At 43.1% G+C, this 27691-nt stretch overlaps 1 protein-coding gene across 1 annotated transcript in view; it reads right to left on the minus strand.

Annotated features, from left to right (window-relative positions):
- The window catches only part of LRIT3 (leucine rich repeat, Ig-like and transmembrane domains 3), a 49893-nt gene that overhangs the window by 12988 nt on the left and 9214 nt on the right, over positions 1-27691 (minus strand). Inside the window, exons 2-3 of the mRNA XM_066574822.1 lie at positions 17680-17764; positions 13622-14094 (exon numbers count right to left, since the gene is read on the minus strand). Coding sequence (XP_066430919.1) covers positions 13622-14094; positions 17680-17764 — 558 coding nt within the window. The remainder of the gene's footprint in view (positions 1-13621; positions 14095-17679; positions 17765-27691) is intronic.

Below are 27691 nucleotides of genomic sequence, written 5' to 3' on the forward strand. Positions count from 1 at the left end.
TCCCAACTCGATTGTTCAATTCTAGCGCAAAAGAATTAGCGTCGAAATTTTACGTACGTAATCTAAATCTCTCACTTCCCAATGTCATAGAAACTTAAAATTTGGCACGGGCATTAAATATGTCATAAATAGGAAAAGTTAATGGGTCCAAACTCGATTATTCAATTCTGTGCGCAAAAGAATTAGCGTCCAAATTGTAAGTACGGAATCTAATTCTCTCACTTCCTGGTGTCATAGAAACTCGAAATTCGGCAGGAGCATTGATTATGTCATAAATAGGAAAAGCTAATGGGTCCCAACTCCATTATTCAATTCTATGTGCAAAAGAATTAGCGTCCAAATTTTACGTACGGAATGTAATTTTCTCACATAGAAACTTAAAATTTGGCACGGGCATTGATTATGTCATAAATAGGAAAAGTTAATGGGTCCCAACTCGATTATTTAATTCTAAACGCAAAAGAATTAGTGTCCAAATTTTACGTATGGAATGTATTTTTCTCACTTTCCGGTGTCATAGAAACGTGAAATTTGGCACAAGCATTGATTATGTCATAAATAGGAAAAGCTAATGGGTCCCAACTCGATTATTCAATTCTATGCGCAAAAGAATTAGCGTCCAAATTTTACCTACGGAATGTAATTTTCTCACATAGAAACTTAAAATTTGGCACGGGCATTGAATATGTCATAAATAGGAAACGCTAATGGGTCCCAACTCCATTATTTAATTCTAAGTGCAAAAGAATTAGCGTCCAAATGTTACGTATGGAATGTATTTTTCTCACTTTCCGGTGTCATAGAAACGTGAAATTTAGCACGAGCATTGATTATGTCATAAATAGGAAAAGCTAATGGGTCCCAACTTGATTATTCAATTCTATGCACAAAAGAATTAGCGTCCAAATTTTACGTCTGGAATGTAACTTTCTCACTTTCCGGTGTCATAAAAATGTGAAATTTGGCACGGGCATTGATTATGTCATAAATAGGAAACGCTAATGGGTCCCAACTCCATTATTTAATTCTAAGTGCAAAAGAATTAGCGTCCAAATGTTACGTATGGAATGTATTTTTCTCACTTTCCGGTGTCATAGAAACGTGAAATTTAGCACGAGCATTGATTATGTCATAAATAGGAAAAGCTAATGGGTCCCAACTCCATTATTCAATTCTATGCGCAAAAGAATTAGCGTCCACATTTTACGTACGGAATATTATTTTCTCATTTTCCGGTGTCATAGAAACGTGAAATTTGGCAGGAGCATTGATTATGTCATAAATAGGAAAAGCTAATGGGTCCCAACTCCATTATTCAATTCTATGCGCAAAAGAATTAGCATCCAAATTTTACGTATGGAATCTAATTCTCTCACTTCTTGGTGTCATAGAAACATGAAATTTCGAACGGGCATTCATTATGTCATAAATAGGAAAAGTTAATGGGTCTCACCTCGATTGTTGAATTCTATGTGCAAAAGAATTAGCGTCCACATTTTACGTACGAAATCTAATTCTCTCACTTCCCAGTGTAATAGAAACTTGAAATTTGGCACTGGCATTGATTATGTCATAAATAGGAAAAGTTAATGGGTCCCAACTCGATTATTCAACTCTAAGTGCAAAAGAATTAGCGTCAAAATTTTACGTATGGATTCTAATTCTCTCACTTCCTGATGTCATTTTGTACAAAGGAAACGTCGCATGGTTACCTCCCCGTGGTGGTTCCTGGGTAACGCAGAGAACTATGCAAAATGGTGAACATATGTTTTTCCGGTATCTCTAAAGTAATCACAACTTCAGAAGATTTTCCGTGTGAACACCAGATAAACACCAGTACCAAATTAACTCGGGCGAAGCCGGGTATATCAGCTAGTATTCTATATAGTTAGAGGGCCTTAAAGGGAACCTGTCAGCTTGAACATACTGTCTGATCTGTAGGCATCATGTTATAGAATAGAATGATATATAGTTTTATGGGAAAAGATTTTGTATAACTTGTATTTTATTTATTTATACCTCTGTTCATTCTGGGCTTAGAGGTCCAGTGGGCGGCCCTATCAATGATTGACAGCTATCTGTGTAAGCCTGTACATACAGAATTTGCTGTCAATCACTTGGGAGCCCCATAATTAGCTGTTTTGAAGTAGTCACAGCGCCCAGATGAGCTCGGTGGCCATTTCTGTGCTTCCCTCACACAATGCCATACATTGTATAGTGGCTGTGCCTTGTATAGTTGTTCAATCGCATTCACTTGTATAGGACTGAGCAGCTCTTAGGCGACATGACCAATGAACGTGACATCACGTGCCTAAGAGGATGTCAGAGCGTTCATGTGGGCACAGGAGTGTCTTCAAACAGCTGATTATCACTATCACAGTGATTGTCACTATGAAAGAGGGGGAAACCTGAAACCCAAACATTAAAGGTGTTACCCAGGATAATGCTATTGATGACCTAGTCTCAAGATAGGTCATCAATAGTTGATCAGTGTGGTACGCCACTCAGGCTGATCGGGCGCCTACTGTCTGCGCTGCAATACAGAAGGCTCAGAGCTACTGCTCTAACCATGGTGTGGAGGCCGGCTCTTGTAACTGCAGGTGCAGTTAAAGGGATCCTGTCATCTTGTTGCGACTCAACTGTGTTCTAGGCAGCAGCTCAACCTGTTGAGCTATCCAGCCTGTTGGACAGCTCCCCTGCTAAACTTTGTCCCTGTTCCTTGATTCCTGATCTAGTTTCCTGTTTGGCTCTACCTGTTCTCCCAGATTGGACGTCCTATAAAAGCCTGGCCCTGCCACTTCCTCCCTGCATGATTATTGAACTCCCAACCGGTAGTCAACCTGCCTGTTCCTCCACACCGCGAACTGATACTTACCTGTTACCAATCTCTGGCCTCCTCTGACTATGCTACCTGCCTCCTCCTTTGCACTCCTGGCTTTACTGACCACACTGTCTGTTCACTTGGGTTACAACAAAAGGCTCAACCCTGCACCAGATCGTTATAAATCTGCCTATAGCACTATAAGCTAACTTATGGTATCCTTAGGGCAGGTGACAGGTAGGTGGGTGCTATATTTTTCATACCCACTTCCAAGTCTGCACAACAGCAGAAAATCTGACTATTTTCAGAGTCGCATGCTTGCACTCTCCTATAGAAATCTATAAAAAAAAAGAGCACCAACGGGACTCTAAAAAGCGTCAGATTTTCCGCTGGCACATGTAGTTTACAGGCAGACACTACAGGAAGCAAGAAGCTGGTAAAAAATACAGCGTCCACCTACCTGTCACCTGCCCTAACAGTACCATAAGTAAGTTTATGATGCTTTAGGCCGCCTGCAGATGAGCGGGTCGGATCCGGCAGCGAAGATTCTCGCCGCGGGACCCGACCCGAGCGCCTACAGGGACGAGCACGTACTCACCCACGTCCGGCGTCCCCGGCTATTTCATGTGCCGGCTGCCGGGCAGCCGGCGCATGCGCAGGCCGGAGCCGGCGGCCGGGTGAGTGACGATTTATGTGCGGGGCTCTACGAGCCCCACACAGAAATAGGACATGACGCGGTTTGTTTGCCGCGCGATATTTCGCGCGGCAAAACCGCGGCCGTCTGCATAGGATTGTGTTTGTTAACGCAATCTATGCAGGCTTTGAGCGGTGGAAATTCCACGGGAAATCCCGCCACGGGATTTCCGCCCGTGTGCAGGCGGCCTTAGGCAGGTGACCGCTTCTCTTTAATGAGAACTGCGCCAGCTGCTATACAGGGGTCGGAGCAGCAGCTTCCGCTCCGCCCCCTGTTTATTGAGGCGCTAACAGCGGGCACCCAATCAGCTGGAAAACCCCTACAATACGGGTCACAATATAGTATTATTAAATATTAAAAACCTCCACGGTCTCCAGCTGACGAGGTGCTATAATCTTCATCTATTTAGTTCATACTTTAGAGTTCCTTTCAGGGCAGCTTTTGTATGACATCTAGATGATGACAATGACCATGTACACAACACTGAAGTGAACGGAATTGTAATGTGAATAAGATGGCACGGTGTGGGGGCGAATGTTGGTTTTGTGCTGGGTGCACACGGCACGGATTTGCTGTGGAAATTCCGTCCAGTATTTCGCGGCCGCTAATCCTGAGATTCGCCAGCTATGTGGACGAGATTTCTCAGAAATCTCGTCCACATGGGTCGGCGAATCCACTGCGGCAAAGCTGGCAGAAGCCAGCGCTGCGGCGCTGATTTGCTGGCCGCAGAATGTTCTTTTTTTTTCTTCTTCCACTGCGGCCGCGCTCTCCTCTATGGGAGCGCCGGCCGCAGCGGAAGAGCGAGCGGCCAGGCCGCTTCAAAACCCACGGCTAAGTGCCGCGGGTTTTGAAGCAGCGCTTCTCCCGGCGGAAATCTTGCGGTTTTGCGCTGCGGCCAAACCGCGAGATTTCCGCCAGGAATCCGCCCCGTGTGAACCCAGCCTTGGAGTGCCAGGAAATAAGCCGCTGCTGCCAGAAATGTCCAGCAGTCTTTTGTCTCCCTCTGACTCCTGAAGCAAACATACACACTCTGGAGAAGTGGGAAAATAGTGGTCGCCGACAGCTATCCTACGTATATGGCTGGTTGTTGGAACAGGCATAAATACAAGACACATTGCTTCCCTACGTGCGGGGAAGATCAGGCGTGTCCTATTTTTTCTCAAACCGTAGTATTCACGGCCAAGAAATACACATACTGAATACGAAACCATTGAAATCCTATAGAACTAATCAAAATAGAAAATACCGCGATTTTTTTTTTGTTGCTAATATTTTGCGCAGCTTTTGAGAACGGCACCATTGAAAGTCAATGGAAAGATTGGTACTGCACATTCCGTGCAGAAAAACTCTTTGTGTAATACGCGGTAACATACGTACATGTGACACAGCCCTTAGGGCTCCTTTAGACGGACGTATTTGCATGCGTTTTTGCGCACATAATAGGCAGAGAATAGAATCCATTGATTTCAATAATTTGGTTCTCATTTTCTCTTTTTTACACACGCATTTCTAGCGCACGCAAAAAAAAACAACCTACTTTATTTTCCTGCGTATTTGCACACCAAAGGGTCCCTATTGAAGTCTATAGGAGGTGCACAAATGCGCACATAATACGCAACGGGATGCGCAATACACTGGGCAAGTCCACCGGGAAAAGCACACAATAGCACAGAAATAGCCTTTTAAATCCAGGTGGGGAGCAATGGTCCAATGTAAATCAATGGGCTTTTAGGGCTGAGTAATACTCATGTGATAAATACACATGTAATAGACAGCCCCCATCCGCCCATGTGAGCCTTTACAGCCTGCATTACAGCTCAGAGCTGCTGTCACAATTCTCTTAATCCTTTGAGGTTCCCCGTCGGAACAGCTTGCTCCAGTGGCTTGTATTCAGGGAAGTGTAACCTTTACGCCCGCACAGCATATGAAGCAGTTGTAGCAGTACATTGTAGGATCTCTGTTGAGAGGTACAGCTGACGCCCTTCTGACAAGTGTTATGTTATATATTGTCATTACGATGTTTATTGGCAAATATGAAAATATATATTTTGTGATAAGTATCCAACCCTCGGTCCCCACGTATTTCTCTCCTGTGGAGGACTAACGGAGCAGGTTTCTACTGGCCAAAATACATTGAGGCAGATTTACTAATTCTGCCTAATATTTGGACAGTGTAAATCTAGACCATGCGGTCTAAACATGTGCAAATTTGTCACAGTGGCTTATGCTGGATGATAGTTTTGGTGTATCTTTAGAGACTTATTCACTAATACTGACAGTCTTAGGCCCAATGTCCACGGGCAAAATGGAATTTGTAACTTTGCGCGGGTGTCCCGCACGCGTGATCAACGCTCATAGGGAATCATTGGACACCAGCAGGTAATTAAATACCTGCGGATGTCATTTTTCCTTGGCACGCGGGAAAGCACCCGCAGCATGCTCCATTTTGTGCGGGTCTCCTGCGGCTTCCATTGAAGCCTATGGGAGCCGTCTGGTCCCGCAGCATACCTGCATCTGTATTTGTGCTGCGGGACCGCAGGAAAGCAGAAGTTCCCGTTGAGTGCCAAGCACATCCGTTGGGCCAAAGAAAGAATATCCGGCTGTGACGGAGGGGAGAGCTGAAGCGTCCGGAATGTTAATTATAATAGATTTTCCTGCTTCATGTCTGCAGGAAAGGATGGACCCGCTGTGGGATTCTGCATGGAGAATCCTCACAGTAGCTTTGCTAAATTATACATCTGTCAAATTTTAAGACTGTCCAGTCTAAAGTTAGACCACGTATTAGTTGACTTAGTTTACACAAAAAATTGCACCAAAATGTGGGTGAATTCCTGGCAATTTGGTGCAATTTAGGCTGCGACCACTTCTTTGGACAAGTTAGAAAAACTGTCAAAAAGTGTATAAAAACACTTGCCTTGCGCCACATTTACTATATAGCAAAGTTTTGTGGTCCAATATCCACCAGAAAACTGTTGTATTTACGATAGCAAATCTTCTTCAGTCTTGTCTAAATTTCCACCATATATTTGATTCAAAATCATGCTATTTAAGAAGTATCTACAATACTTAAAAAATGTGATGCAACATGTATTTCAGAATTCTAATGTACTTTCGGCTGCCTGTCTATGGGTGGATCGGAAGAACATTAAAAGTCATTGCGATTTATCGCAAGACTGACTTCAATGGAAGCTTCAACACGTAGATTCAAGCAAATCGTAGCATGCTCCGATTTTTATTACGCGAGTGTAAAATCGCAATGGATTTCCACTCGTGGACAGCGGGCTGCATTTTCTATATGCATTCTATGGAAAACATTTCATGCGTGATTTGCGTGCGGATTATCACTGCGGATCACACAATGTAAAATCGCCCGTTGACAGGCGGCCTTCATCAGTCAATCTTCCCCAGTGTTTTAGAAATGTACACGTTAATTTGACTCTCCTCCAGACAGATTATATACTATTCTGGTCACATTTAACAGTTTCTTAGAGTTACACTTTCTTGAATGTTTTTTGTATACTTTATCCAAAAAAATCAAACCCCTAGAAGGTGTTGTCATTTTGCTGCAAAACTTGGCATGCGGTTACATCTCAGGGCTCCTAAGGGAGATAGAAAAAAAACCTCCACAGTGCCACCTATTGGAAGGCAGCATTCCTTCAAGCCAAAGTCAGACTCTTTATACAAGCCTCGTAACAATGACTGGGAATTAAAAGCAAAGCCAGACTCCATGTACAGAGTCTGGCTATGCTAGTGAGAGGCCTGGGATGGGGGTCAGAAACGCTATCTATCTCAGGGCTCCCATACACTTGCGTTCTTTTAATGCTGGGTTAATGCTGCGTTTTTTTAACGCGAATGTCAATGGGCCTTTTTAATGTTAAAACGCATCGCAAGTTTGTGCTTTGCTATTTTTGTGTGATGCGTCTTTAATAGTGATGAGCAAGTATACTCACTATGGCACATTACTCGAGCGAGTAGTGCCTTAGTCGAGTATCTCCCCGCTCGTCTCTAAAGATTCGGGGGCCGGCGGGGGGCGGGGAGCGGCGGGGGAGAGCGGGGAGGAACGGAGGGGAGATCTCTCTCTCCCTCTCTCCCCCCCGCTCCCCGCCGCAACTCACCTGTCACCTGACATTTGCTTTAAAAAAACGCAGCGTTAACACAGCGTTAAAAAAACGCTAGTGTGTGGGAGATATACAAATATAAGAGTTGTGGTGAGATTAGATAAATGATCTTGTTACCTGAGGCTATAAAACTGGTTCCAACCTTGGCCTATAGAAAGGCTCTCAGAGGCTCCTTGTGTGTAGTGACCTCTTGTTTCCGCTTGTGTAGAGCTTGTTGACCACTAGATGCCTCTGTGACGCAATTGAAGAGATTTAACCCAGTTAAAAGTTTAAGATGGGTGCATTATTGGAATACGAGATTCTGGATGGACACAACGATGAATTGCCTGCCACCTGGGCCATTCTGACCAGACTATTGGGAGCTGTTGGGGCTAGTGGATGTGTGAGGGCATGCTACAAGGCAACTGGGCTCAGGACACCCTCGACAGACCACCAGTAGAGAAGATTTGTCTAATTGTCCGACAAGTACAAGCAGCTCCAACTTTTTCATTGTTCGTCATCCAGAGACAGGTGGCACCATCACTACAGGACCCTGTGTCTGTCGGAAGCATTTCCAGGCCTTTTTGCTGAAGTACATTCGGTGTCATGGAGCCCATTATGCCGTTGCCTCCATTTGCAGTAGTTTCATGAACGATGAAACTCGACTTTTACAGAGTCTTCACCGACGAATTCAGGTTTAGTTTAGGCACTGATAACGGCAATGTTACTGTCTGGAGACCTAGGGGTGAGCTCTTCAATCCTGCCTTTGCTGTGGAGCAGCACACTGCCCCCACTGCTGGTGTGATGGTCTGGGGGGGCCATCGCATATGACAGTCAGTCACCCCTAATAGTGGTATGAGGGACAATAAGAGCTCAGTGATATGTTCAGGACATCCTGCAGCCACATGTGTTCCTCTCATGGAAGAGCTTCCAAGAAGCATTTTCCAGCATGACAATACTCAGTAGCACACTGCAAGGATGTCACAGGAATGCCTCCACAACATTGCCACACTTCCGTGGCTGCCCTGTCACCAGAATTATCACCAATAGAACATCTATGGGACTATCTGGGACACCAATTTTGACAGTCTGCGAGTTTGCATGATCTAGAGGCTCAGCTACAGCAAATGTGGACTGATATGCCGCAGGATACAATACAGAACCTGCATGCCTCCATGCCCGCCCGTATCACATCTTGCATCCAATCTAGAAGCAGCCCAACAGCGTACTAGAGCCTCTATGCCTGACCGTACCACATCTTCCATCCAAGCTAGAGGCAGTGCAACAGGGTATTAGAGTCCCCATACCCACCCGTAGCACATCTTGCATCCGAGTTAGAGGCGGTACAACACGGTACTAGAGCCTTCCTTCAAGTGTTCAGTTTTCCGCAATAAATTCTCCTTTTGGCCTGATTTTGTAATCACTTACTTATATCAAAGTTACAATCACACGGAGAAAGTTTAATTCTATTCCGACAACTTCTTCCAGGGGATGAATTTTTTTGACAATGAGTATAAAAACAAGCAAAAATCTAATTGCATATAATGTCATGGACTGACCACACTGCACCCAAAGAGATGATCAGTTACTCTACAACTATTCAACAATCTTGTGATGCAGAGTTGCTTTCCAAGTTTATTTATGCCTCAAGCACCTTTATTGTACATGGGTCATCTGCATTTGAATGATTTTGTGACTTCTAAAGCCAATCCCTTTCTCCATAGATTTAATATTGTGCCAGCTTCCTGGCACAAATTATTTTGCCAGAAACCTGTCCTATTTTCTTTCTGCCACATTTATGATGTTTTTAGACACTCTTTTGTAGCCATGTCCGTACAAGGAGCATGGCTTCACACGTTGAGGGGCAGTGCTTCATTGGAAACGGGCATGGCCTAAATGGTAGTATCCGGAACACTATGGAGGGAACAACATGGGAATAGGTGCATCCCTTGTCAGTCCTGTCAGAGATTCCGGCTGGAGTTTTTCTGGCCATTTGTGGTGCATCTCCGGGCATACTTTTTTACTGCCTGGAGATAGACAATGATTGGTCTAGATACAGTCCTATGGTAGCTTGTTTTCGGGAGAAAGCTTCCCTGCCCTTCGGCAACAGTAGCTTTAAGTTTGAACCCATCATGTGACCGGAAAACAGCATAAAAGATGAGAAGTGGGGCTGGGTGGCTGTTTGCTCACCCATTCCTAAAAGTTTCAGAGCAGCCCCCCCCCCCCCCCATTCCCCTCTTAGGGTAAAGTTGTTTAGTATTTTGAATGCACTTCTCTATCTAATTCCGGATGCCGGGTGGAGTTTGAGCCTAATGGGTATATTTTGAGTTGCGAGTTCTGGTTTAATAAATTGGACATTTCTTTAAACTTAGCTTTAATAAAGAAAGGCCATGGCCAAGTTTTTTAACCACTATTCTCGTGTTGCGTTCATTCGTTTGTTCGTTAATTAACTTATTTTAATCATTCAGTTAATTAATTAACTAGAACTGGCTATATGTATGCGCTATACTCCCATGATTTAATTGTTGGACAATAAAACATGGGAAAGTCCATGAGGGGGGTGTAAATACTTTTTTGTCTGCTGTAATAGACTACAGGACGGGTTTGGCTTAATAAGCAGGTCACGTTTCCTCAGTAATGGATTGGTTTGTCTTATGCACTCGGTGTACGATTGTGGAATGGTTGATTTGGGACAATTCATTAATTAAAAGATTTAAAAGCAGGTGAAATAAGGATGAAGATTTAGGATGTGTGTTGTTTGAAGTCATGACTATCTGCCTTAAACACATGACTGAGATTAAATGATTTCTGGAGTACAAGGCTGCTAATTGGGAAATCCCTGCTAATCCTGCCTCTCATAGCACAGTTAACTCTGTACAACACGGGCGTGCAGGCTATTAACGAGTGCACGTGTCATGTACCTAAACTAATAGAAGGTTTTCATGGGCAAATTAACAGAAATATTCATGAAGCAATGTACTACGGATCTGAAAGCCTAGTACATCCCAGAACATTTCCCTACATAGTAGTAGGCCCTTCCCATGTGCAAACCTTCAGTATTTTACTAAGTCGATACCTTGTTCTTTCTATGTTCTGCAATCACAGAGACAAAAGTATCTTTCCAATAGAGCTGCCCTACCCACTTATTTTCACTATTAGGACACTTAATGGATGATCTCTACCATTATGTCAATTATGCAACTTTGCAATGGGTTCTGCAAAGTGAGGATACAAAGGTTGGTGTTAGTTCACATATTTAGATCCTTCCAGTTGTTTTACATCCCAACTATCCTTCCCAACTCGCTCCCCTCTTACTCTAAACTAGAAACTCCATGCAAATTGGCTTTTTAAGTGGGGTAGGCCACCCTTTAACGCTTTACATGCTCGAAACACCTCCAATTTTCTTTGAGTCCAAAAGGCGTTAGCAAGCCCCAATATAACTCGGGCCTGCACACCACCCTTCTCCTACTACAATTGCTGGCATGGAAAAAAATTACTGCCTTCTTCTACAGCTGTGACGACTTCCAAGACGTCTGTATCACATCTTCCACAACTCTGCAATGAATCTTCCCGTGTCCCTCTCCAACTGATGCTTTCTTCAGCTTCTTCTTCCTCTCTGCTGTTTCTGCCCCTTCCTACTGCTATACTCAACCTCTTCCACTATGGGTTGCTGCCCCTTCTAACCTAACCGTGCCCCCCAGTTCATGGCATTACTCATTCTGCTGCCCTGTAATCTGATAACAAAAGTGAACTCATGTTTTCTTATGGGGATGTACACAGTGTGACCCTTTCCAGATTTGCTCTGTGCATGCGCTCTCATTCATCTCTATGGGATAGTGCGCACACATAGCAGTCTGAAAAGAGTCAATCTGTATGTGTCCCCATAAGAAAACATAAATTGAGTGCACCATGTTCACGGAGATACCACGCAAAAATAAGGAATCAGCTGAGTATTAAAATACCACATTCCCTGACCTTTGAGTACCATAATGTGGTTTATGGTAATCAAAGGTTTTTGAAAGACTCACTTTAAAGGAGTTTTCTGGGCTATTTTCATTGGTAACTTATCTCCAGAATAGGTCAACAATAGATGATCAGCTCGGGTCTGACAATCCTACTGATTTTAATGCAAGCTGTGCCTGCAATTGCCAGTGCCAGCCACTACACAGTGGTTGGAGCATTCTGCTTCTGCTCCGTACCCTGTGTGTCTTCCCAGTGACAGTGGGCTTCCCAACACCTGATCGGTCAGGGTCCAGAGAGGTGGACCGCAACCAACTAACTAACTATTGATGACCTAGCCTGAGAATAGGTCATCAGTAAAAATTGTCTGGATAACCCCTTTAAATGGGTTGTTTCAGGTCAGGGAAATATGGTTGCTTTCTTCTGGAGCATTGCCACAACATTGGTGTCTGGGTTGTGGCAGTTCTGAGCACATTGTTTTGTTGTATTAACTCTTTTAAACTAAATTGTATTGTGTTTAGACAAGAATATATAATTTATCATTTCTACGGTAATTATAGTGAATTTTCATCTGTTAAGGATTGCACATGTAAATCATGCTGCCTTGTGCCATAGTTTTTAAAGAAAGCCCTATCTGGGATGAAAGAAATGCCACTGTCGCCTGATAGCTGGCCACGGATTGCCTCCCGACTATTGCTCATGTGCTTACACAAGAGTGATAGTCGTTCAAGTGAATGGAGGCAGAGTGGGCCGGGATTGTTCTGGCCGTCCGCCTCGCAGTTGCTCACATACTGTGTGCCTCCTGTACACTGGGCCCCATAGTTGCCAGGTTTTTAGTTTTGCTAAAAACCAAGTGACTCTAGCAAGTGACCGATTTCTTGCTCAGTGCCCTGTCGTCAGCCACGTGTACAGGAGACGGGTATTGCCCAAATTCACTGCATGCAGTGAGAATTTGGGTAATAATTGCCCTGGTGTAAAGTACCTTTAACCTTTTTTTTTTAACATCCAGTGAACTTTACACAACAATGTAACTTTTTCACTGTATAAGGCTGGCTTCACACGGGCGTATTTGCAGAGAATAGAACCCATTGACTTCAATGGGTTCATTCATATTTCCGTATTTTGTGTTGGCATTTCAGTCATACAGAAAAAAAAAATAGAATGCGCTCTATTTTTTTTGCGTATTTGTGTACAAAGGTCCCTATCGAAGTCAATGAGGGGAGCACAAATGTGTGTGCAATACGCAAGGAGATGTGTGAAACACTGCGTAATTGCGCTGGAAAAAGAACACATCTGGAACTAATTAACCATTTGAATCAACGCATCTTTGTTTGTCAGGCGCAAATGAACACACCTTGCAGGGGTAAAAAGTAAAGTAAAATACACCGATGAGTGTGCAAAAAAGTATAGTTCATTCCGCAAAAACACATTGCTCTAGCAGAGGCGTAACTTGAAGCTTCTGGGCTCCAATGAAAAACCTGTAACAGGCCCCCAACTATAATGCTTTATTCATAGTACTGGACTCCCTATATGGGGAAGAGAGGCCTTATGGGTCCGCTATGGCTTCTGGGCCCGGGTGCAACCGCATCCCCTATACTTACGCCCCTGCGCTCAAGCAAATGTGCTCATATGGATAATGTCTAAGGGTGCATTCACACGGGTCACAGCTAAATCTGCCGCTGCGGAATTACACACCAAAACTCACAGGTCTAAATGCGGATTTTGATGCAAAATGGCCGGCACAATTAAGCCATTTTCAATTTCCCATCAAAATCCATACAGAGGCAACGGAATTTGGTGTAGAATTTTCCACGTGTTGTGGCCAAGCTCCACCCATGTGAAAGCACCCTTAGACTTTGTCCAGTTGTGCTGCAGTTGCTCAAGTTGAAAACATGAATCGCCTAGACATTCTTTTTGTGGCCCTGTGAAGCGGTATTGCAGTGTTTGGCCAGAACAAGTCCAACAATTTAGTATTTAAAGGTCGACAAGAAACATTTCAGTTAGAACAAAATATCTAATCCATGAAGTGCATTTTTAGACTCTACCTACCTAGTACGATCCTTTGGTAAAGTTGTTCTGTACCCTTTAGTGCTGGGTCAGAAAATGGAGGCCAAATGTCCAAGAGGTCAGAAGGCAGAGTGGTGAGCTTGTTGCTGGATATGTCAAGGTACGTAATGTTCCTCAGGTAGCGAGCGGCCTCGGCTGGGATAGTAGTTATCTTATTATTATGTAGATCCAGAGTTCGCAATCGAGGCATCTCTAATAAAGATTCCCATGGAAAAACGGATATCAAATTTCCATCCAGACGTAATTCATGCAGCTGCTTGAGATTGTAGAAGCTGCTTGAGTCTATGCTAGTGATACTGTTGTAGGTGATCCAGAGATACTTCAGATCAACCAGGTAATAGAAGGCTTCAGTAGAAATTCTACGGATGACTGTTTTCTCAACCCGAAGTTTAACAGTGTCAAGCGGAACATTGACAGGAATGTCAAACATGTCAGGATCGTTGCACAATACAGACCTGGGACGGCAAAAAGGACATAGAGGTTAGGTGGATGATATGTCCACACATCTAAAAGTCAGGAGGAAGCTAAAGTGCACGTCATGCTAAATGCTTTGCTAATAATGAAACACCTTCGGAAAGAAAGGGATGTCTATCCAGATTCACACCGCCTATTAGGAGGGAGACGAGGATGCATGGAGAACTCTTCTTCCATTACATTATTCTCTATTATATTTTGGAACACATTAGTCTATCCAGAGGTGTATCTTGAAGCTTCTGGGCCCCAATGCAAAACCTTTAACGGGGCCCCCAATTATAATGCTTTATTCATAGTACTGGGCTCCCTATATGAGGAAGAAAGGCCTTATGGGCCCCCTAAGGCACTGGATCCCGGCAGCCACAGAGGAATAAGTATTGTTTACTCTATTATTTAATACAGGAGGCCCTATTGAAGTGGGGTTGGCCTATAACCGGACAACGCCTTAAATTACAATCTCTTTGCAACACCACTTGCCAGGCATCAAATTTCTGCACATAACAACCCAGCCATTTTTCTTAAGGCCAGCTGCACATCACCGGGCCGGAATCTGACCCTGTGCCCGGATGGCATCTGCGCGCACCTGTCTTTTCTTCTGTTCTGTACTGCGGATGGTCTGTACAGCTTGCCATCGGATATACGCAGTACAGTTTTTTTGTTTGTTTGTTTTTTTTAATCCCCGCTTTTCCCACACCGTCGCTAGGTGATGATGCTGGTACACGCAAACTTTCCGCAATGTCCTTGCGGAAGGCCTGTGGGTCACACGGCTTCCATTGAGTTCAATGGAAGCCGTCTGCACAGAATCCACTTAAAAATAGAGCATGCTGCGATTTTTCCTCTGCAAGTGGAAAATGGTAATAGATTTCCGCACGTGTGCACGAAAAAGCATTCTTCCATAGCATGAATGGAGCTATGCTGCAATAGCACTCACAATCAATGGACAGATGTGAAACGGTCAAGGAAAAAAAAACACCTAACTCTGTACAAACCCTTTAAGCAAATCTGTGTATTAACTCTAACCCCTTGATGACGCGGCTCATTTTTTTCCATTTTCGTTTTTTCCTCCCCCCTTTAAAAAAAATCGTAACTCCTTTATTTATCAATCAACGTCGCTGTATGAGGGCTTGTTTTTTGGGGGCGAGTTGTATTTTTCAATGGTGCTATTTTAAGTACCATATAATGTACTTAAAAACTTTTTAAAAAGTGCAGTAAAATGAAAAAAACGACATTCTGCCATCTTTTAGTGGGACTTGTTTCTATGGCGCACAAACTGCAACAAAAACGACATGATAACTTTATTCTATGGGTCAGTACGATTACTACAATACCAAACTTGCATAGTTTTTTTACTATACTATTATTATTTTTTTTTTTCAAAGACTTTAAATTTTTTTCAATTATTTTCTGCAGTTATTTTGTGCGCGCAATAACTTTTTTATTTTTTCGTCAACATAGTTGTGCAAGGGTTCATTTTTTGTGGGATGTGCTGTAGTTTCTGTTAGTACTAATTCAGAATACATATGACTTTTTGATCGCTTTTTATTGCGCTTTTTCTGGGAGACAGGGTGACGGAAAAAGTGCATTTCTGGCGTTCTCTTTTTTTTTTTTCGGACGACGTCCACCATGCAGGGTAAATAATGTGCTACTTTGATAGCCTGGACTTTTACGAACGCGGCGATACCAAATATGTATTTTTATTTTATTATTTAGATTTTTTAATTACAGATATGGCAAAAGGGGGGTGATTTAAACTTTTATTAATTTAATTAAAAAAACGTTACTGATTTTTTTTTACTTTACCTTTAAACCCCCCTGGGGCATTACAATATGCGATGCTTTGATCGCTCCTGCAGTATGACGTAATGCTATAGCATTACGTCATACTGCAATTTGACAGGCAGTCTATCAAGCCGCCCCACGGGGATGGTTTGATAGGCAGTCTCCTAAGGCAGCCCTGAAAGGCCCCCGGCTGCCATGATACCTGCACGGCTCCCCTGATCTCACTGCGGGGGGTTGGGGGAGGCGTACGGGACCCCCGAACATCAGGGGATTTAAATGCCGCTGTCAGAATTGACAGCGGCATTTAAAGGGCTAATAGTCGCGATCGGCCACACGGCCTATTGCAGCTGACGCCTGCGCTGTATGAAGAGCGGGAAGGGGTTAAAGGGGTTGTCCGAGTTCTAGGTTCTGTGTAAAATCTCATCCCCAAGCAGTAATATAGCGAATAGGCTTATACTTATCTTTCCCCGTTCCCGTATATAACTACTCCTGCATGTGAAAAAAGGAGGTAGTTCAGCATAAGAGAATTAGGGCGGCTTTACACGAGCGCACTTGTGCGCATTTTTACACAAAGTTTGCACGCACAATGCACCGAGAATAGATCCTATTGTTTTCAATGGCTTCATTCTCACTTTCAATTTAAATCAGCGCGAGCCGTACCTGCATTTGCAAGTGCCGGCCACTTCACAGAGATCGGTGCAGAGACTTCCGCTGCTTCCACTCCGACCTCTGTGTATTTGCAGCGCTGTCAGCGGGCGCATAGTCAGCTGATCGGACCCTAATCAGCCAATCGGACCCTAATAGTCAATTAACTATTGATGACCTAGCCTGAGAATAGGTCATCAATAGTATTTCCCTGGGTAACTCCTTTAAAGGCCTTGTCCATCTGTAAACTATTAAAGGGGTTTTCCAAGACCTAAAAAAATAAAAATTTTGAAATAGCTTAAAATTAACAAAAATTAAATACTCTCCTACCCCCACTACCCCCCTCCAGTGCTGCAGCTCCAGCTCGAACATGGAAGAAGTGTCAGGTAGTCATCTGCCATTCACTGTGCACAGCAGTACTCAGCCACTCACAGGCTTCAACACTGAAACCTGTGAGCGGCTGAGCGTTATGTGCACAATGAATGGCAGGTGACCATATGCCGCCTCTTTTGGGTTGCGTGCGGCAGGCATTGAGGCTGCAGTGCTGTGCAGGAAGCTGCCAGGATATGTGAGTATTCCATTTTTGTTAATTTTAAGCCTATTTAACTTTTATTTAGAGTTCGGAAAACTTCTCTAATGGCCTGTCAGCATAATAGGTCATCAATAGTAGATCAGCAGACTACGCTGTCCTTCCTGCAGTGGACAAGTTTGGTATTGCAGGCAAAGTTCTGATTGAAGTCAATGGGAACTTTGCCTGTAATATTAAGCCTGAATGGGAACGTTGCCTGTAATACCAAGCCTGGCCACTGCAATGAAAATGAAGCTGTCCGCTTCCTGCAGCAATCCACTCAGGGCATGAATGCACCAGCCCGCTAAACAGCTGATCTGCGGGGATCCCAAGCGGCAGACCCCTGGCAATCTTCAATAGATGGCCTACCCTAAACCTACACATCAATAGTTTACAAGTAGACAACCCCTTTAATAGAAAACAATAGTGAAATAGTCTTCATCATGCAAAGTACCCAGGGTCCGATACTATGATATACATGTAGGTATAAATCCAGAGGAGCAAATGCCTGTCTGTCTATCCATCCATCCAACCTATCAGTGCTATTCATAGATAGTATCTAGAATGTACTTACCTTGCTCCGGTCCCATCACTTCTCCCATGGAAAATACAAGTGCACTGTGATGGACAAAATGCCTCAAGTTTGGCAAACACTTGTACTGCAAAATAGATGAAAATATAGAAAATCATGGCTTCTGTGCAATCAGGAGGAAGTCAATCGATGTTGAGACTTCATTGTACGAGCCATGCAAGTGGCATTCTGAGAAATGAAGCTAGAATGCCATACACTCATTTAGTAATAGGAGATTACATGAGATTACCTGAGATCTAGAGTTACTTAACCTTGAAATGTGTTCTTCAAAGGATTGCAGGGTCACAGCCTGCACACAGATATATACCTAATGCAAAGTTTTATTTCATCAAGTACATCTTACACCGTAGAAGTGACGTATTGTAACTGTATCTAAGACACAAGATTTATTCAGTAGGTTTCATTGTAAATATTCTCTTCATCCAGGCAGCTATCTGCATGCTACTGGCACAACATCATGGGGAAATAAATCAACCTTCTCAGGACCATGGCTGGCTGCAGGTCTATGTGTAGTGAAAGATTCATAGTTATCCTTCTCTCTATCCCACCATAGGGATGACAGTTGTTGAGCATGTTTACCCAGATTGCAATTCTTAGTGGATCCTGGCATCTGCTGCAGTTTGCCCAGTGCTGATGCAAGCCCTATTCATCAATGTGTGTTGTTAGTTCTTCCAAGCAATGAATCTTTGTGACTATGCAGTCCAGATATTTTTTATACAAAGAAATAAATTCCGGGTTTTCAACAATTTTGAACTTTTTTCTTGTAGTCATAGAATCATAGAATGGTAGAGTTGGAAGGAACTTCTAGAGTCATCGGGTCCAACCCCCTGCTCAGTGCAGGATTCACTAAATCATCCCAGACAGATGTTTGTCCAGCCTTTGTTTGAACACTTCCATTGAAGGAGAACGCACTACCTCCTGTGGTAACCTGTTCCACTCATTGATCCCCCTCCCTATCAGAAAGTTTTTTTCTAATATCTATTATGTGTCTCCTGCCTTTCAGTTTCACCCCATTGCTTCTAGTCTTTCCTTGTGCAAATGAGAATAGGGCTGGTCCCTCTGCACTGTGACAGCCCTTCAGATATTTGTAGACGGCTATTAAGTCTCCTCTTAGGGCTCATGTCCACGGGCAAAATATGATTTAAGATCCGCAGCGGATCTCCCGCATGCGGATCCGCATCCCATAGGGATGCATTGACCACCCGCGGGTAGATAAATACCCGCGGATCGTCAATAAAAGGGATTTTAAAAAAAATGGAGCATGGAAAAATCTGGACCATGCTCCATTTTCGTGCGGGTCTCCCTAGGGAGACCTAAAATAGGAATTTAAAGTATTTACCATCCGTAGCGGACCGGGAAGGTCTCCTCTTCCTCACGGCCGCATCTTCCTTGCTTCGGCTCGGCGGATGTGCCCGGCGCATGCGCGCGGCACGTCGACGACGTGCCGGCGACGTGCCGCCGGCGTCAGGAATTCATCCGCCGGCCGAAAATGAAGATCCGGCCGTGAGGAACAGCTGACCTTCCCCGCCCGCGCCGGATAGGTAAATGCTTTTAAATTGTTATTTTCGGCGCTCATGTCCGCGGGGCAGGAGGGACCCGCTGCAGATTCTCCATTGAGAATCTGCAGCGGATCTGATTTTCCCCGTGGACATGAGGCCTTAGCCTTCTTTTTTGCAAGCTAAACATTCCCAGATCCTTTAACCATTCCTCATAGGAATGCTTGGCAGACCGCTTACCATCTTGGTAACTCTTCTAAAAGGGGGGGCCCAGAACTGGACACAGTATTCCAGATGAGGTCTGACTAAGGAAGAGAAGAGGGCTGATAGGGGTCAATCATTATTAATCAATAACCTAACATAAGAAAGATAAGGAAACAGTGTAATAAATGTGACATTAGTTATTTGGTTATATAATGTTATGTATTATATGTAAAACATTCTGGAAGTTGCTAGTAGAATTTGGATATAGAATCATATGTAAAAAGGTATATTCAAGCGTTTATTTGAATATTGATTTTAGAATACTAAATGTATGATTAATTAGATTTTATTCAGCTATCTTACTGAATACCAACTTACCAACTTTGTGCTGACTCCCAGTAGGTGGCTGGACCAGTTTTGTCTATGTGAAAACTAGAAACAATGTCCCCTCTTTTGATGTGCAAATTGTTGATGGACTTTGAAGATTACATTTCTAGTCAAACGAGAAATGTAATTAACAAAAGTACTCATCCAGTAGACAGCCAGGAATCAATCTTTATTATCACACTGTAACTGTTTCTATGTCTACTTCAAACAGTTTTGTTGATACCTTTTGTTTAGAAAAGCTTGTTGATTTACAGTCGCCAAAAGTACTTTGTAACCAGGCATCAGGTAACATATTGGAAACGCCTTCTTTACAACTTGCATATAAACTAGCAATGTACAACAATAAACAGAATTCATTCTGATCACTAGACGGTCTGTGTAGTGGTTATTATGGTTCTCTATGAGTACTCTATATAATATTTCCTCTTAATTTGGATACAGGCAACATTCGCATTTCGGTCTGCGTTCCAGACCCCCCACAGTTTATTTGGCGCCCAACGTGGGGCAGAAGCTAACTCCTTACCTGCAGCCGATACCTGACTACACTACCTGCCGACCAGCCGGACCAGAGGCCACGGGACCCCAGATCTACAAAACACCGGTGTACGGTAAGCTCTTGACTTGCCACTCAAGCTCTGGGCTCTCCTGACTTCATTCAGTCCTCGTGTCGACAGGGGGTGAGTTGCTGTATGTTATATAGGACGCTTCTGCCTGTTATTTACGGTGTTCTTAGTAACCGTGCTAGACGGAAGAACCCTTGTGTGTATATTGCCATGTTGCCTGTAGTAATTGTTGAAATCTGTACGTTGATAGTCTGTGTCATGTTAGCCATAATTTGCTTTTACTGAGTCTGTTATAATATCACCAGAAGTCCCCTAAACCCCCCCTTAAGGAGTCCGTAAAACTATTCCAGGACCAGGGACCAGGGGTCCTTAGTTTACTAGGTGATACCAGGTCCAATTTACTTAGTGATGAATAGTGGGAAATAAAATAAATAGTTATCCTGCCAGTTTCGGACTTGGCAGAAGGGACCGCCAGATTTATCTGAGGAAAGCCGTATGCATCCTCAATGCTGTGTAACAGTGGTAAATCAAGAGGTAAGTCCATAAGAGAAAGGGAAGGGGGAGACGTACGCAGACAAACGTATAAAATATAGAAAGATAGGACTTAGAAAAGCGGGAACCTTTAACTATGGGTTCTGGCAATAGTACGGGAAAAAGCATATGAAAGATATCAGAGACGCCGGTTTAGATAAAGGAACAGACAATATGGGAAACGTACAGGGCAAGTAGTATGCCTATATGGAAATCAGCTAGAGAAATAGTAAAAGACTGCACAGAAAATAGTGAAACACAATTGTTTTATGTGTGTGAAAGAATACAAAACAATAAGCCTCTTGGTGTACATAAGCCGCCAGCCCTTGTCCATACTGCTGGTAAAGAGGATAAGGTGTGAAAGATAGCTAAAGAAATTGGCAAATGAATATTGGTCCCCATCCCACTTATTAGGGTCCCAATCAACTACAGTATGAACCTTTTATAGTGTCTAACTCTCTTTAAAAGCGTAATTTGAACTAAGTCTTGCTCCTTGCAGCAATACATTAATAGCGCTGTGAACAGGATTACGCAGAGAGTAATACACTAGTTTGTTTTAAAGGAAAATTTTGATAAACTGATAGTTGAAGAATTTCTTGTGATAATCTTGCATAGTGTGAAAATGTCGCCGTTTAAGAAAATCCGAAATAATACGAAAATGTCGGTAGCTAAGAACAAAGACGTGTCCGATGAATTGTTAATTATGCCAGGGTGGAATAAAGCCCCCTATAATATATTGGCCACTGAATGGTCGCAGTGTGATGAATATCAGTATGTGGGTAGAAATGGGCATAAGTTGTATTGTGTTTGTCATTGGGTAGCCTATTCTGAGCTAATTGTGTAAAAACCGCGGTACTAAGAGTTTTTCTTATCTATACATAATTTGCTCATTATTGGAAGTCTGGTGTACAGTAAATACAATCCCAATTTCTACTTCACATATTATCAGTCCGTATAGGAATGAAAAAAAAACAAAAAAAAACCCTTAGTGAGTGTGAATTTGCAGTTTTGTAAGGTGGGGGCAAGTGTATTACATTCTGGGTTAATCTTAAATAGTCAGCCCAGGTTATTTACACACAATAGAAGATGGTCACAGGCAGTGGAACCTGTTATACAGCTTTGCTATCTGTCTGGAGAAGTTTCTCTGTAGACTAGAGGGCCTACTTGTCTTTGCAAAGAAATGTGAATTGAGAATTGGTTATATTTGGCTGCACAAGAAAAAGCCCCTATGTTGTATTATATTAAATATATATATACTTTGTTCAATATGGGAAGTTCTATGAACAGTAAATACAATCCCAGTTTCTACTTCACATGAGATACTTGTGTTATATGGTGTATACTGTCCGGTGGCTAGAAACTAAATGAGGCAAGAAAGACCAAATGCTGAGCCAGACCACAGGGGGTGGAGCTAGGTGATGTAAGGAGATGGGAGGGAAGAACAATAGGAAGAGGTCTTCCTCCACCCTCAACACAGACCAGCCTAGGAGAGAAGTATACGTCTTGTAATTACTAATAATTAATGCTGTTTAAAGTCTGAATGTTTTAGTTGCTTATTAATATCTTAGCTATTGTTCTGTTTCATAGAGATAAAATTCAGTGTCATAGAAAGGAAGACAGACACTGATGAAATAAGAAACTTGTAATGAATTATGTGAATTACACGGTCTTAAAAATAGAGAACATATAGGGATTTTTTTTTTAAGATATATTTTAGTTTTTTTGCTTTTTGTGTGAATGTCAGTTCTGTGATTGGTTGGACGTCTATATCACTGCTAAATGCTGTTAGTACTGCACTGTCTCTGAAAGAATGTTCTGTAGGAGAGACATGCAAACGACCAGCATCGAAGGAGTGGAGCTAGATAATGTAAAAGTAGGTAATGTTTCATCCTTCTTTTGTCTACAAAGGGAGGGGGTGAGGAGCTTGGGCAGTTAGGAAGTTTTTTTTTCCCTTCTCAAATTTGATGAGACATTGCAGGCAGGATCAGATTAATAATGAATTTGCTTAAAGAATATCATATTCCAATATGAATACATGTTTGTGGATTATTCTGCCTTGTTGTAATTCATGTCTGTTATTTGTACTAATATCTTACAAGCCTTATCTGCATCCATCAAATTTTCACCGGATGGATCGGTACGGGTTGAGACCTCAAGTGACAGTTCAGAGGAGGTTTGTAAACTAACTGCTCTCTTGGTAGATCCGGCTCATGTATTTGTCTTGATAGCTACTGCAGAAACTCAGCTTTCCGCAGGTCCTGACAAATAGTAAGCCACCTCCAAGACAAACTCCAATTCCTGAGTCATTGCTTAGCCCAAGGAACTGGACATCTGACATAGTTGATCCAGGTATTGCAGGTCAGCAATTTCAAAATTTTTAAATTTAATTTTTTTTTTTTTTTTTTTTGCAACAAGGTTCTGATCTATTTTAATAGAATACCAGCTTGATTATCTAGCAGTAATTGGTGCAAGGGGTTTCAGGAGTGCCGATTCAGCTGGCAGAAACTGAACCACTAGAGGTAATGTTTAAAGGGTCACGATGCCTCATGCGCTTCCTTGTGCTGGAAAGTCCTGAAAGCATATTGGGAACCGAAATGATGGGATCCTTGGGATCTTGTATCGAACTTCACCCGTCCGGTGAGGCTCGTATACACCCCAGGTCTGAAAGTCACCCGACCTTCGGTCGGATGGCAGCAGACCTAGCGACACCTCTACCTGTCTTCACTTTTACGCACGCAGAGAAACAAGTTCTTAGTGTCGTTCCTTTGAGCCTTTGGGCTACCAGTCAGACGGACCTCACAGACTGTCTGTATTTGTTTGTATTTAATTTCAGAGGAAAGCAGTACTGTTGGATAGTGCTGCCACAAGGGGCATAGAATAGCCCAAAACCAGTTCACCAGATTCATGAAGTTGGTATTAGACGCCTGGCCAATTCGCGAGGGCACCGCCCTCTTGTAATATGTTGATGATTTATTTTTATTTTCTTTTATGTACTGCTGACACAAATAGTTACCTCAATGCATCACTAAGCCTTTTGTGTTTCCTCCATCAGAGTAGAATGGCTGCAAAGCCAGCAAAGAGAAACTTCAGTTCTGCAAGTCTCACGTAGTGTTCCTGGGCCACTGCCTAGGTCCAGGTACTAAGCACCTGACGCCGGAACGCACGAAGGTGGTAAGTGACATGCAACTTCCCACCTCCCATGCCCAGTTGCGTACCTTCTTGGGACTGGTTTCATACTATTGGCAATGGACGCTCTGCCTCCATGACAATGCAGCCTCTGTACGACTGTTTGGGTTCACGGCCATTTGCCCTGACCCCGCAGGCCAAGTCAGCCTTCTATCAGCTGAAAGTACAGGTAACCGGGTGCACTGGGGCTGCCAGACTATGACAACCCTTTCCAAATGTACGTCACTGAGATGGAGGGACACGCCACCGCTGTACTGACACAAAAAGCGACCTGTAGCATACTACAGTGCCCATCTTGACGCGGTGGCTAGAGGGTCTCCATCCTGCGTCCGAGCGGTTCTAGCAGTTCAGGCACTAATGGACAAAAGTTCTGACGTTGTCCTAGATCACACCATGGTGATCTACACCCCACATGACGTACATGGAATTCTGACACAGGTAAGCCGTAGACATCTGTCCCTCGCTAGACAGGTCAAAATGGAACTTGCAGTATACTCTTCATCCAATGTCTCATTTCAACGTTGCACCACTTTGAATCCGGCCACCTTATTGCCATTAGGTGACACGGATTCAAATGGAGGAGTAAGTACAGAGGACCAGCTCTTTGCAAATTCTCTGACTGATGATGAAGAGGAGGCCTTTGACGCAGAACACCAGCATGATTGTGACAGCTGGGTTCGCACATGTCACTGACAAACCCCTCCTAAACCCCCACCTTGAAATGTTTGTGGATGGATCTAGATACCTGAATGACAAAGGAAGGTTTGTAACAGGTTTTGAAGTAGTCACACTGAATGAGATGCTTGTACAAAAGCCACTGCCGCCACACATGTCAGCGCAGGAACTGAGGCCTGTACGATTGAAAAAGCTACCACTGCTAATATCTACACTGATTCCAGGTACGCCTTTGGTACTGCACACGATTATGGACCCATCTGGCGGTCCAGGAGCTTTCTCACGGCACAAGGCAAGCCCATTAAGCTATCATGTTGCCAGGACAGGTGGCCATAATAAAGGTTAAAGCACACACACAGGGGCAGTCACCAGAGAGCAAGGGGATAGGGCAGCCAAGGCTGCAGCCCTCCTGGACAGTACGCAAGACCCCTTGTGCTGTAAGTTGGATCTTGGTCCCACCACTCTTGTTGATTTGGGATTTGGCGTCCTACGGGACGTAGATGATGTACCAGCGGCTGCCTACACCCACCTCGCCGTCCTAGCTCACGGGAAAGTGCATGCCTCTCGGAATGCCATGGTTTCTGTTATGGACAAGGTATGGTATGCTCCAGGGTTGGACAGGTTGGCGAAGGCATATGTGAAGGCATGTGAAGTGACCACTGTATCCTATTCAGAGATTACAAATCGATTACATCCAGCTCCCCAAATCAGGCAGGTATGAGTACGTCCTTGTGTGCGTGGACCTGTGCAAAGCCACCACACAATGTACAGTGGCTAAACTTGTGTCAGAACTTGTATGTAGATTTGGGGTACTAGAGACAATTGAGAGTGACAGAGGTACACAATTTACAGGTTAAGTGATGCGAGAGGTGATGTCAGCCTGGGAGTGGAACAAGTGTTTCACACTCCATATCACCCGCAGAGTTGAAAGAACTAAAACGGTACGCTTAAGTTAAAAGAAGTGTTTGGCTCTATGCCAAGATTAGGCCTGTACCATCCACAGGCCCTACAGCAGGGGTGTGATAAGGTTATTGAATATGTACAAGAATTATGTCGTAAACTGAAAATAACACCCGATCTAGTGTTTTCCCCAATTCCAGACCCTGACAACCTAGAGGGGACTCATTTCTTGCAGCCTGGAGACTGAGTGGTCGCAAAAAGACACGTAATAAAGGCCCTGGACCCAAGGTTTGACGACCATACCAAGTTCTGTTGTCAACACCTACTTCTGTAAAAAGTGGATACATGCCTCCCACTGCAAGAAAGTTCCCGAGCCAGAGGAAAAGTGATGGGTGGGATCCCGGCGTTGTTTGGGTGGGGGAGGTAATGGACATTTTGATTTTGACTTCTGCATTTGTCTTATTGGACTGTCTTCTTATTGGGAAACACCACTACGAACGATCCACATGGACAAGCGATGGACTGGATGGGCAAATATTTCCCACACGTGTATGCCCAACCTCAGGAGTGGAGAGGACATTTTGCAGACTTTTCTATTATCTGTCCCCACTCCTGTAAAGACTCTTCGAGACATACGCTCAATAGTTCACAATGATAGTGATGTAGTAGATGACAATGTTGTTCAGGAAAACACCTTCCTTAATTTATTTGAATATTGTCCCCATTGCGATACCATTGAATATACACATTGGACGAATATAACTCGGTTTTAGGTGAGAAATGTTGCGTTGGCTGAAGAATGTTGTAATTTTACTTGTGACTCTAATGAAATCGGGAAATGCCAACGAATTAAGGCAACAGAAGTAACAGCTACTCTGCAATCGTCCGACTAGTATAATCTTATGTGTATATATATATATATATATATATATATATATATATATATATATTGCAATTAAGGTAATAATTTTATGCATAGCTAAATGTACTGAATGCCGATTTTCTACACCCCTTTAAGTGTCTAATATGACGATGACGATATTGATGTTGATAAATCTAAGATTACTGTATTGTAAACTTGATTGACTTGCAATATTTGATATTATGTCTTCATATCTTGATGGACATAGAGTGCACCATTCCTACCTGGGAACCCGGCACCTATGGGTGACAAAACCAGGAGATAATGGTGGCTCTGATGTCCAAATGGGGGAATGATAGGGGTCAATCATTATTAATCAATAACCTAACATAAGAAAGATAAGGAAACAGTGTAATAAATGTGACATTAGTTATTTGGTTATATAATGTTATGTATTATATGTAAAACATTCTGGAAGTTGCTAGTAGAATTTGGATATAGAATCATATGTAAAAAGGTACATTCAAGCGTTTATTTGAATATTGATTTTAGAATACTAAATGTATGATTAATTAGATTTTATTCAGCTATCTTACTGAATACCAACTTACCAACTTTGTGCTGACTCCCAGTAGGTGGCTGGACCAGTTTTGTCTATGTGAAAACTAGAAACAATGTCCCCTCTTTTGATGTGCAAATTGTTGATGGACTTTGAAGATTACATTTCTAGTCAAACGAGAAATGTAATTAACAAAAGTACTCATCCAGTAGACAGCCAGGAATCAATCTTTATTATCACACTGTAACTGTTTCTATGTCTACTTCAAACAGTTTTGTTGATACCTTTTGTTTAGAAAAGCTTGTTGATTTACAGTCGCCAAAAGTACTTTGTAACCAGGCATCAGGTAACATATTGGAAACGCCTTCTTTACAACTTGCATATAAACTAGCAATGTACAACAATAAACAGAATTCATTCTGATCACTAGACGGTCTGTGTAGTGGTTATTATGGTTCTCTATGAGTACTCTATATAATATTTCCTCTTAATTTGGATACAGGCAACATTCGCATTTCGGTCTGCGTTCCAGACCCCCCACAGGGCGATAATTACCTCACGTGATCTAGACTCTGCCTTTCTTAATACATCCCAGAATTGTGTTTGCCTCTTTGGCTGCTTCATCACATTG

This window comes from Eleutherodactylus coqui, chromosome 7, assembly GCF_035609145.1.
Source record: "Eleutherodactylus coqui strain aEleCoq1 chromosome 7, aEleCoq1.hap1, whole genome shotgun sequence".
Lineage (NCBI taxonomy): Eukaryota > Metazoa > Chordata > Amphibia > Anura > Eleutherodactylidae > Eleutherodactylus > Eleutherodactylus coqui.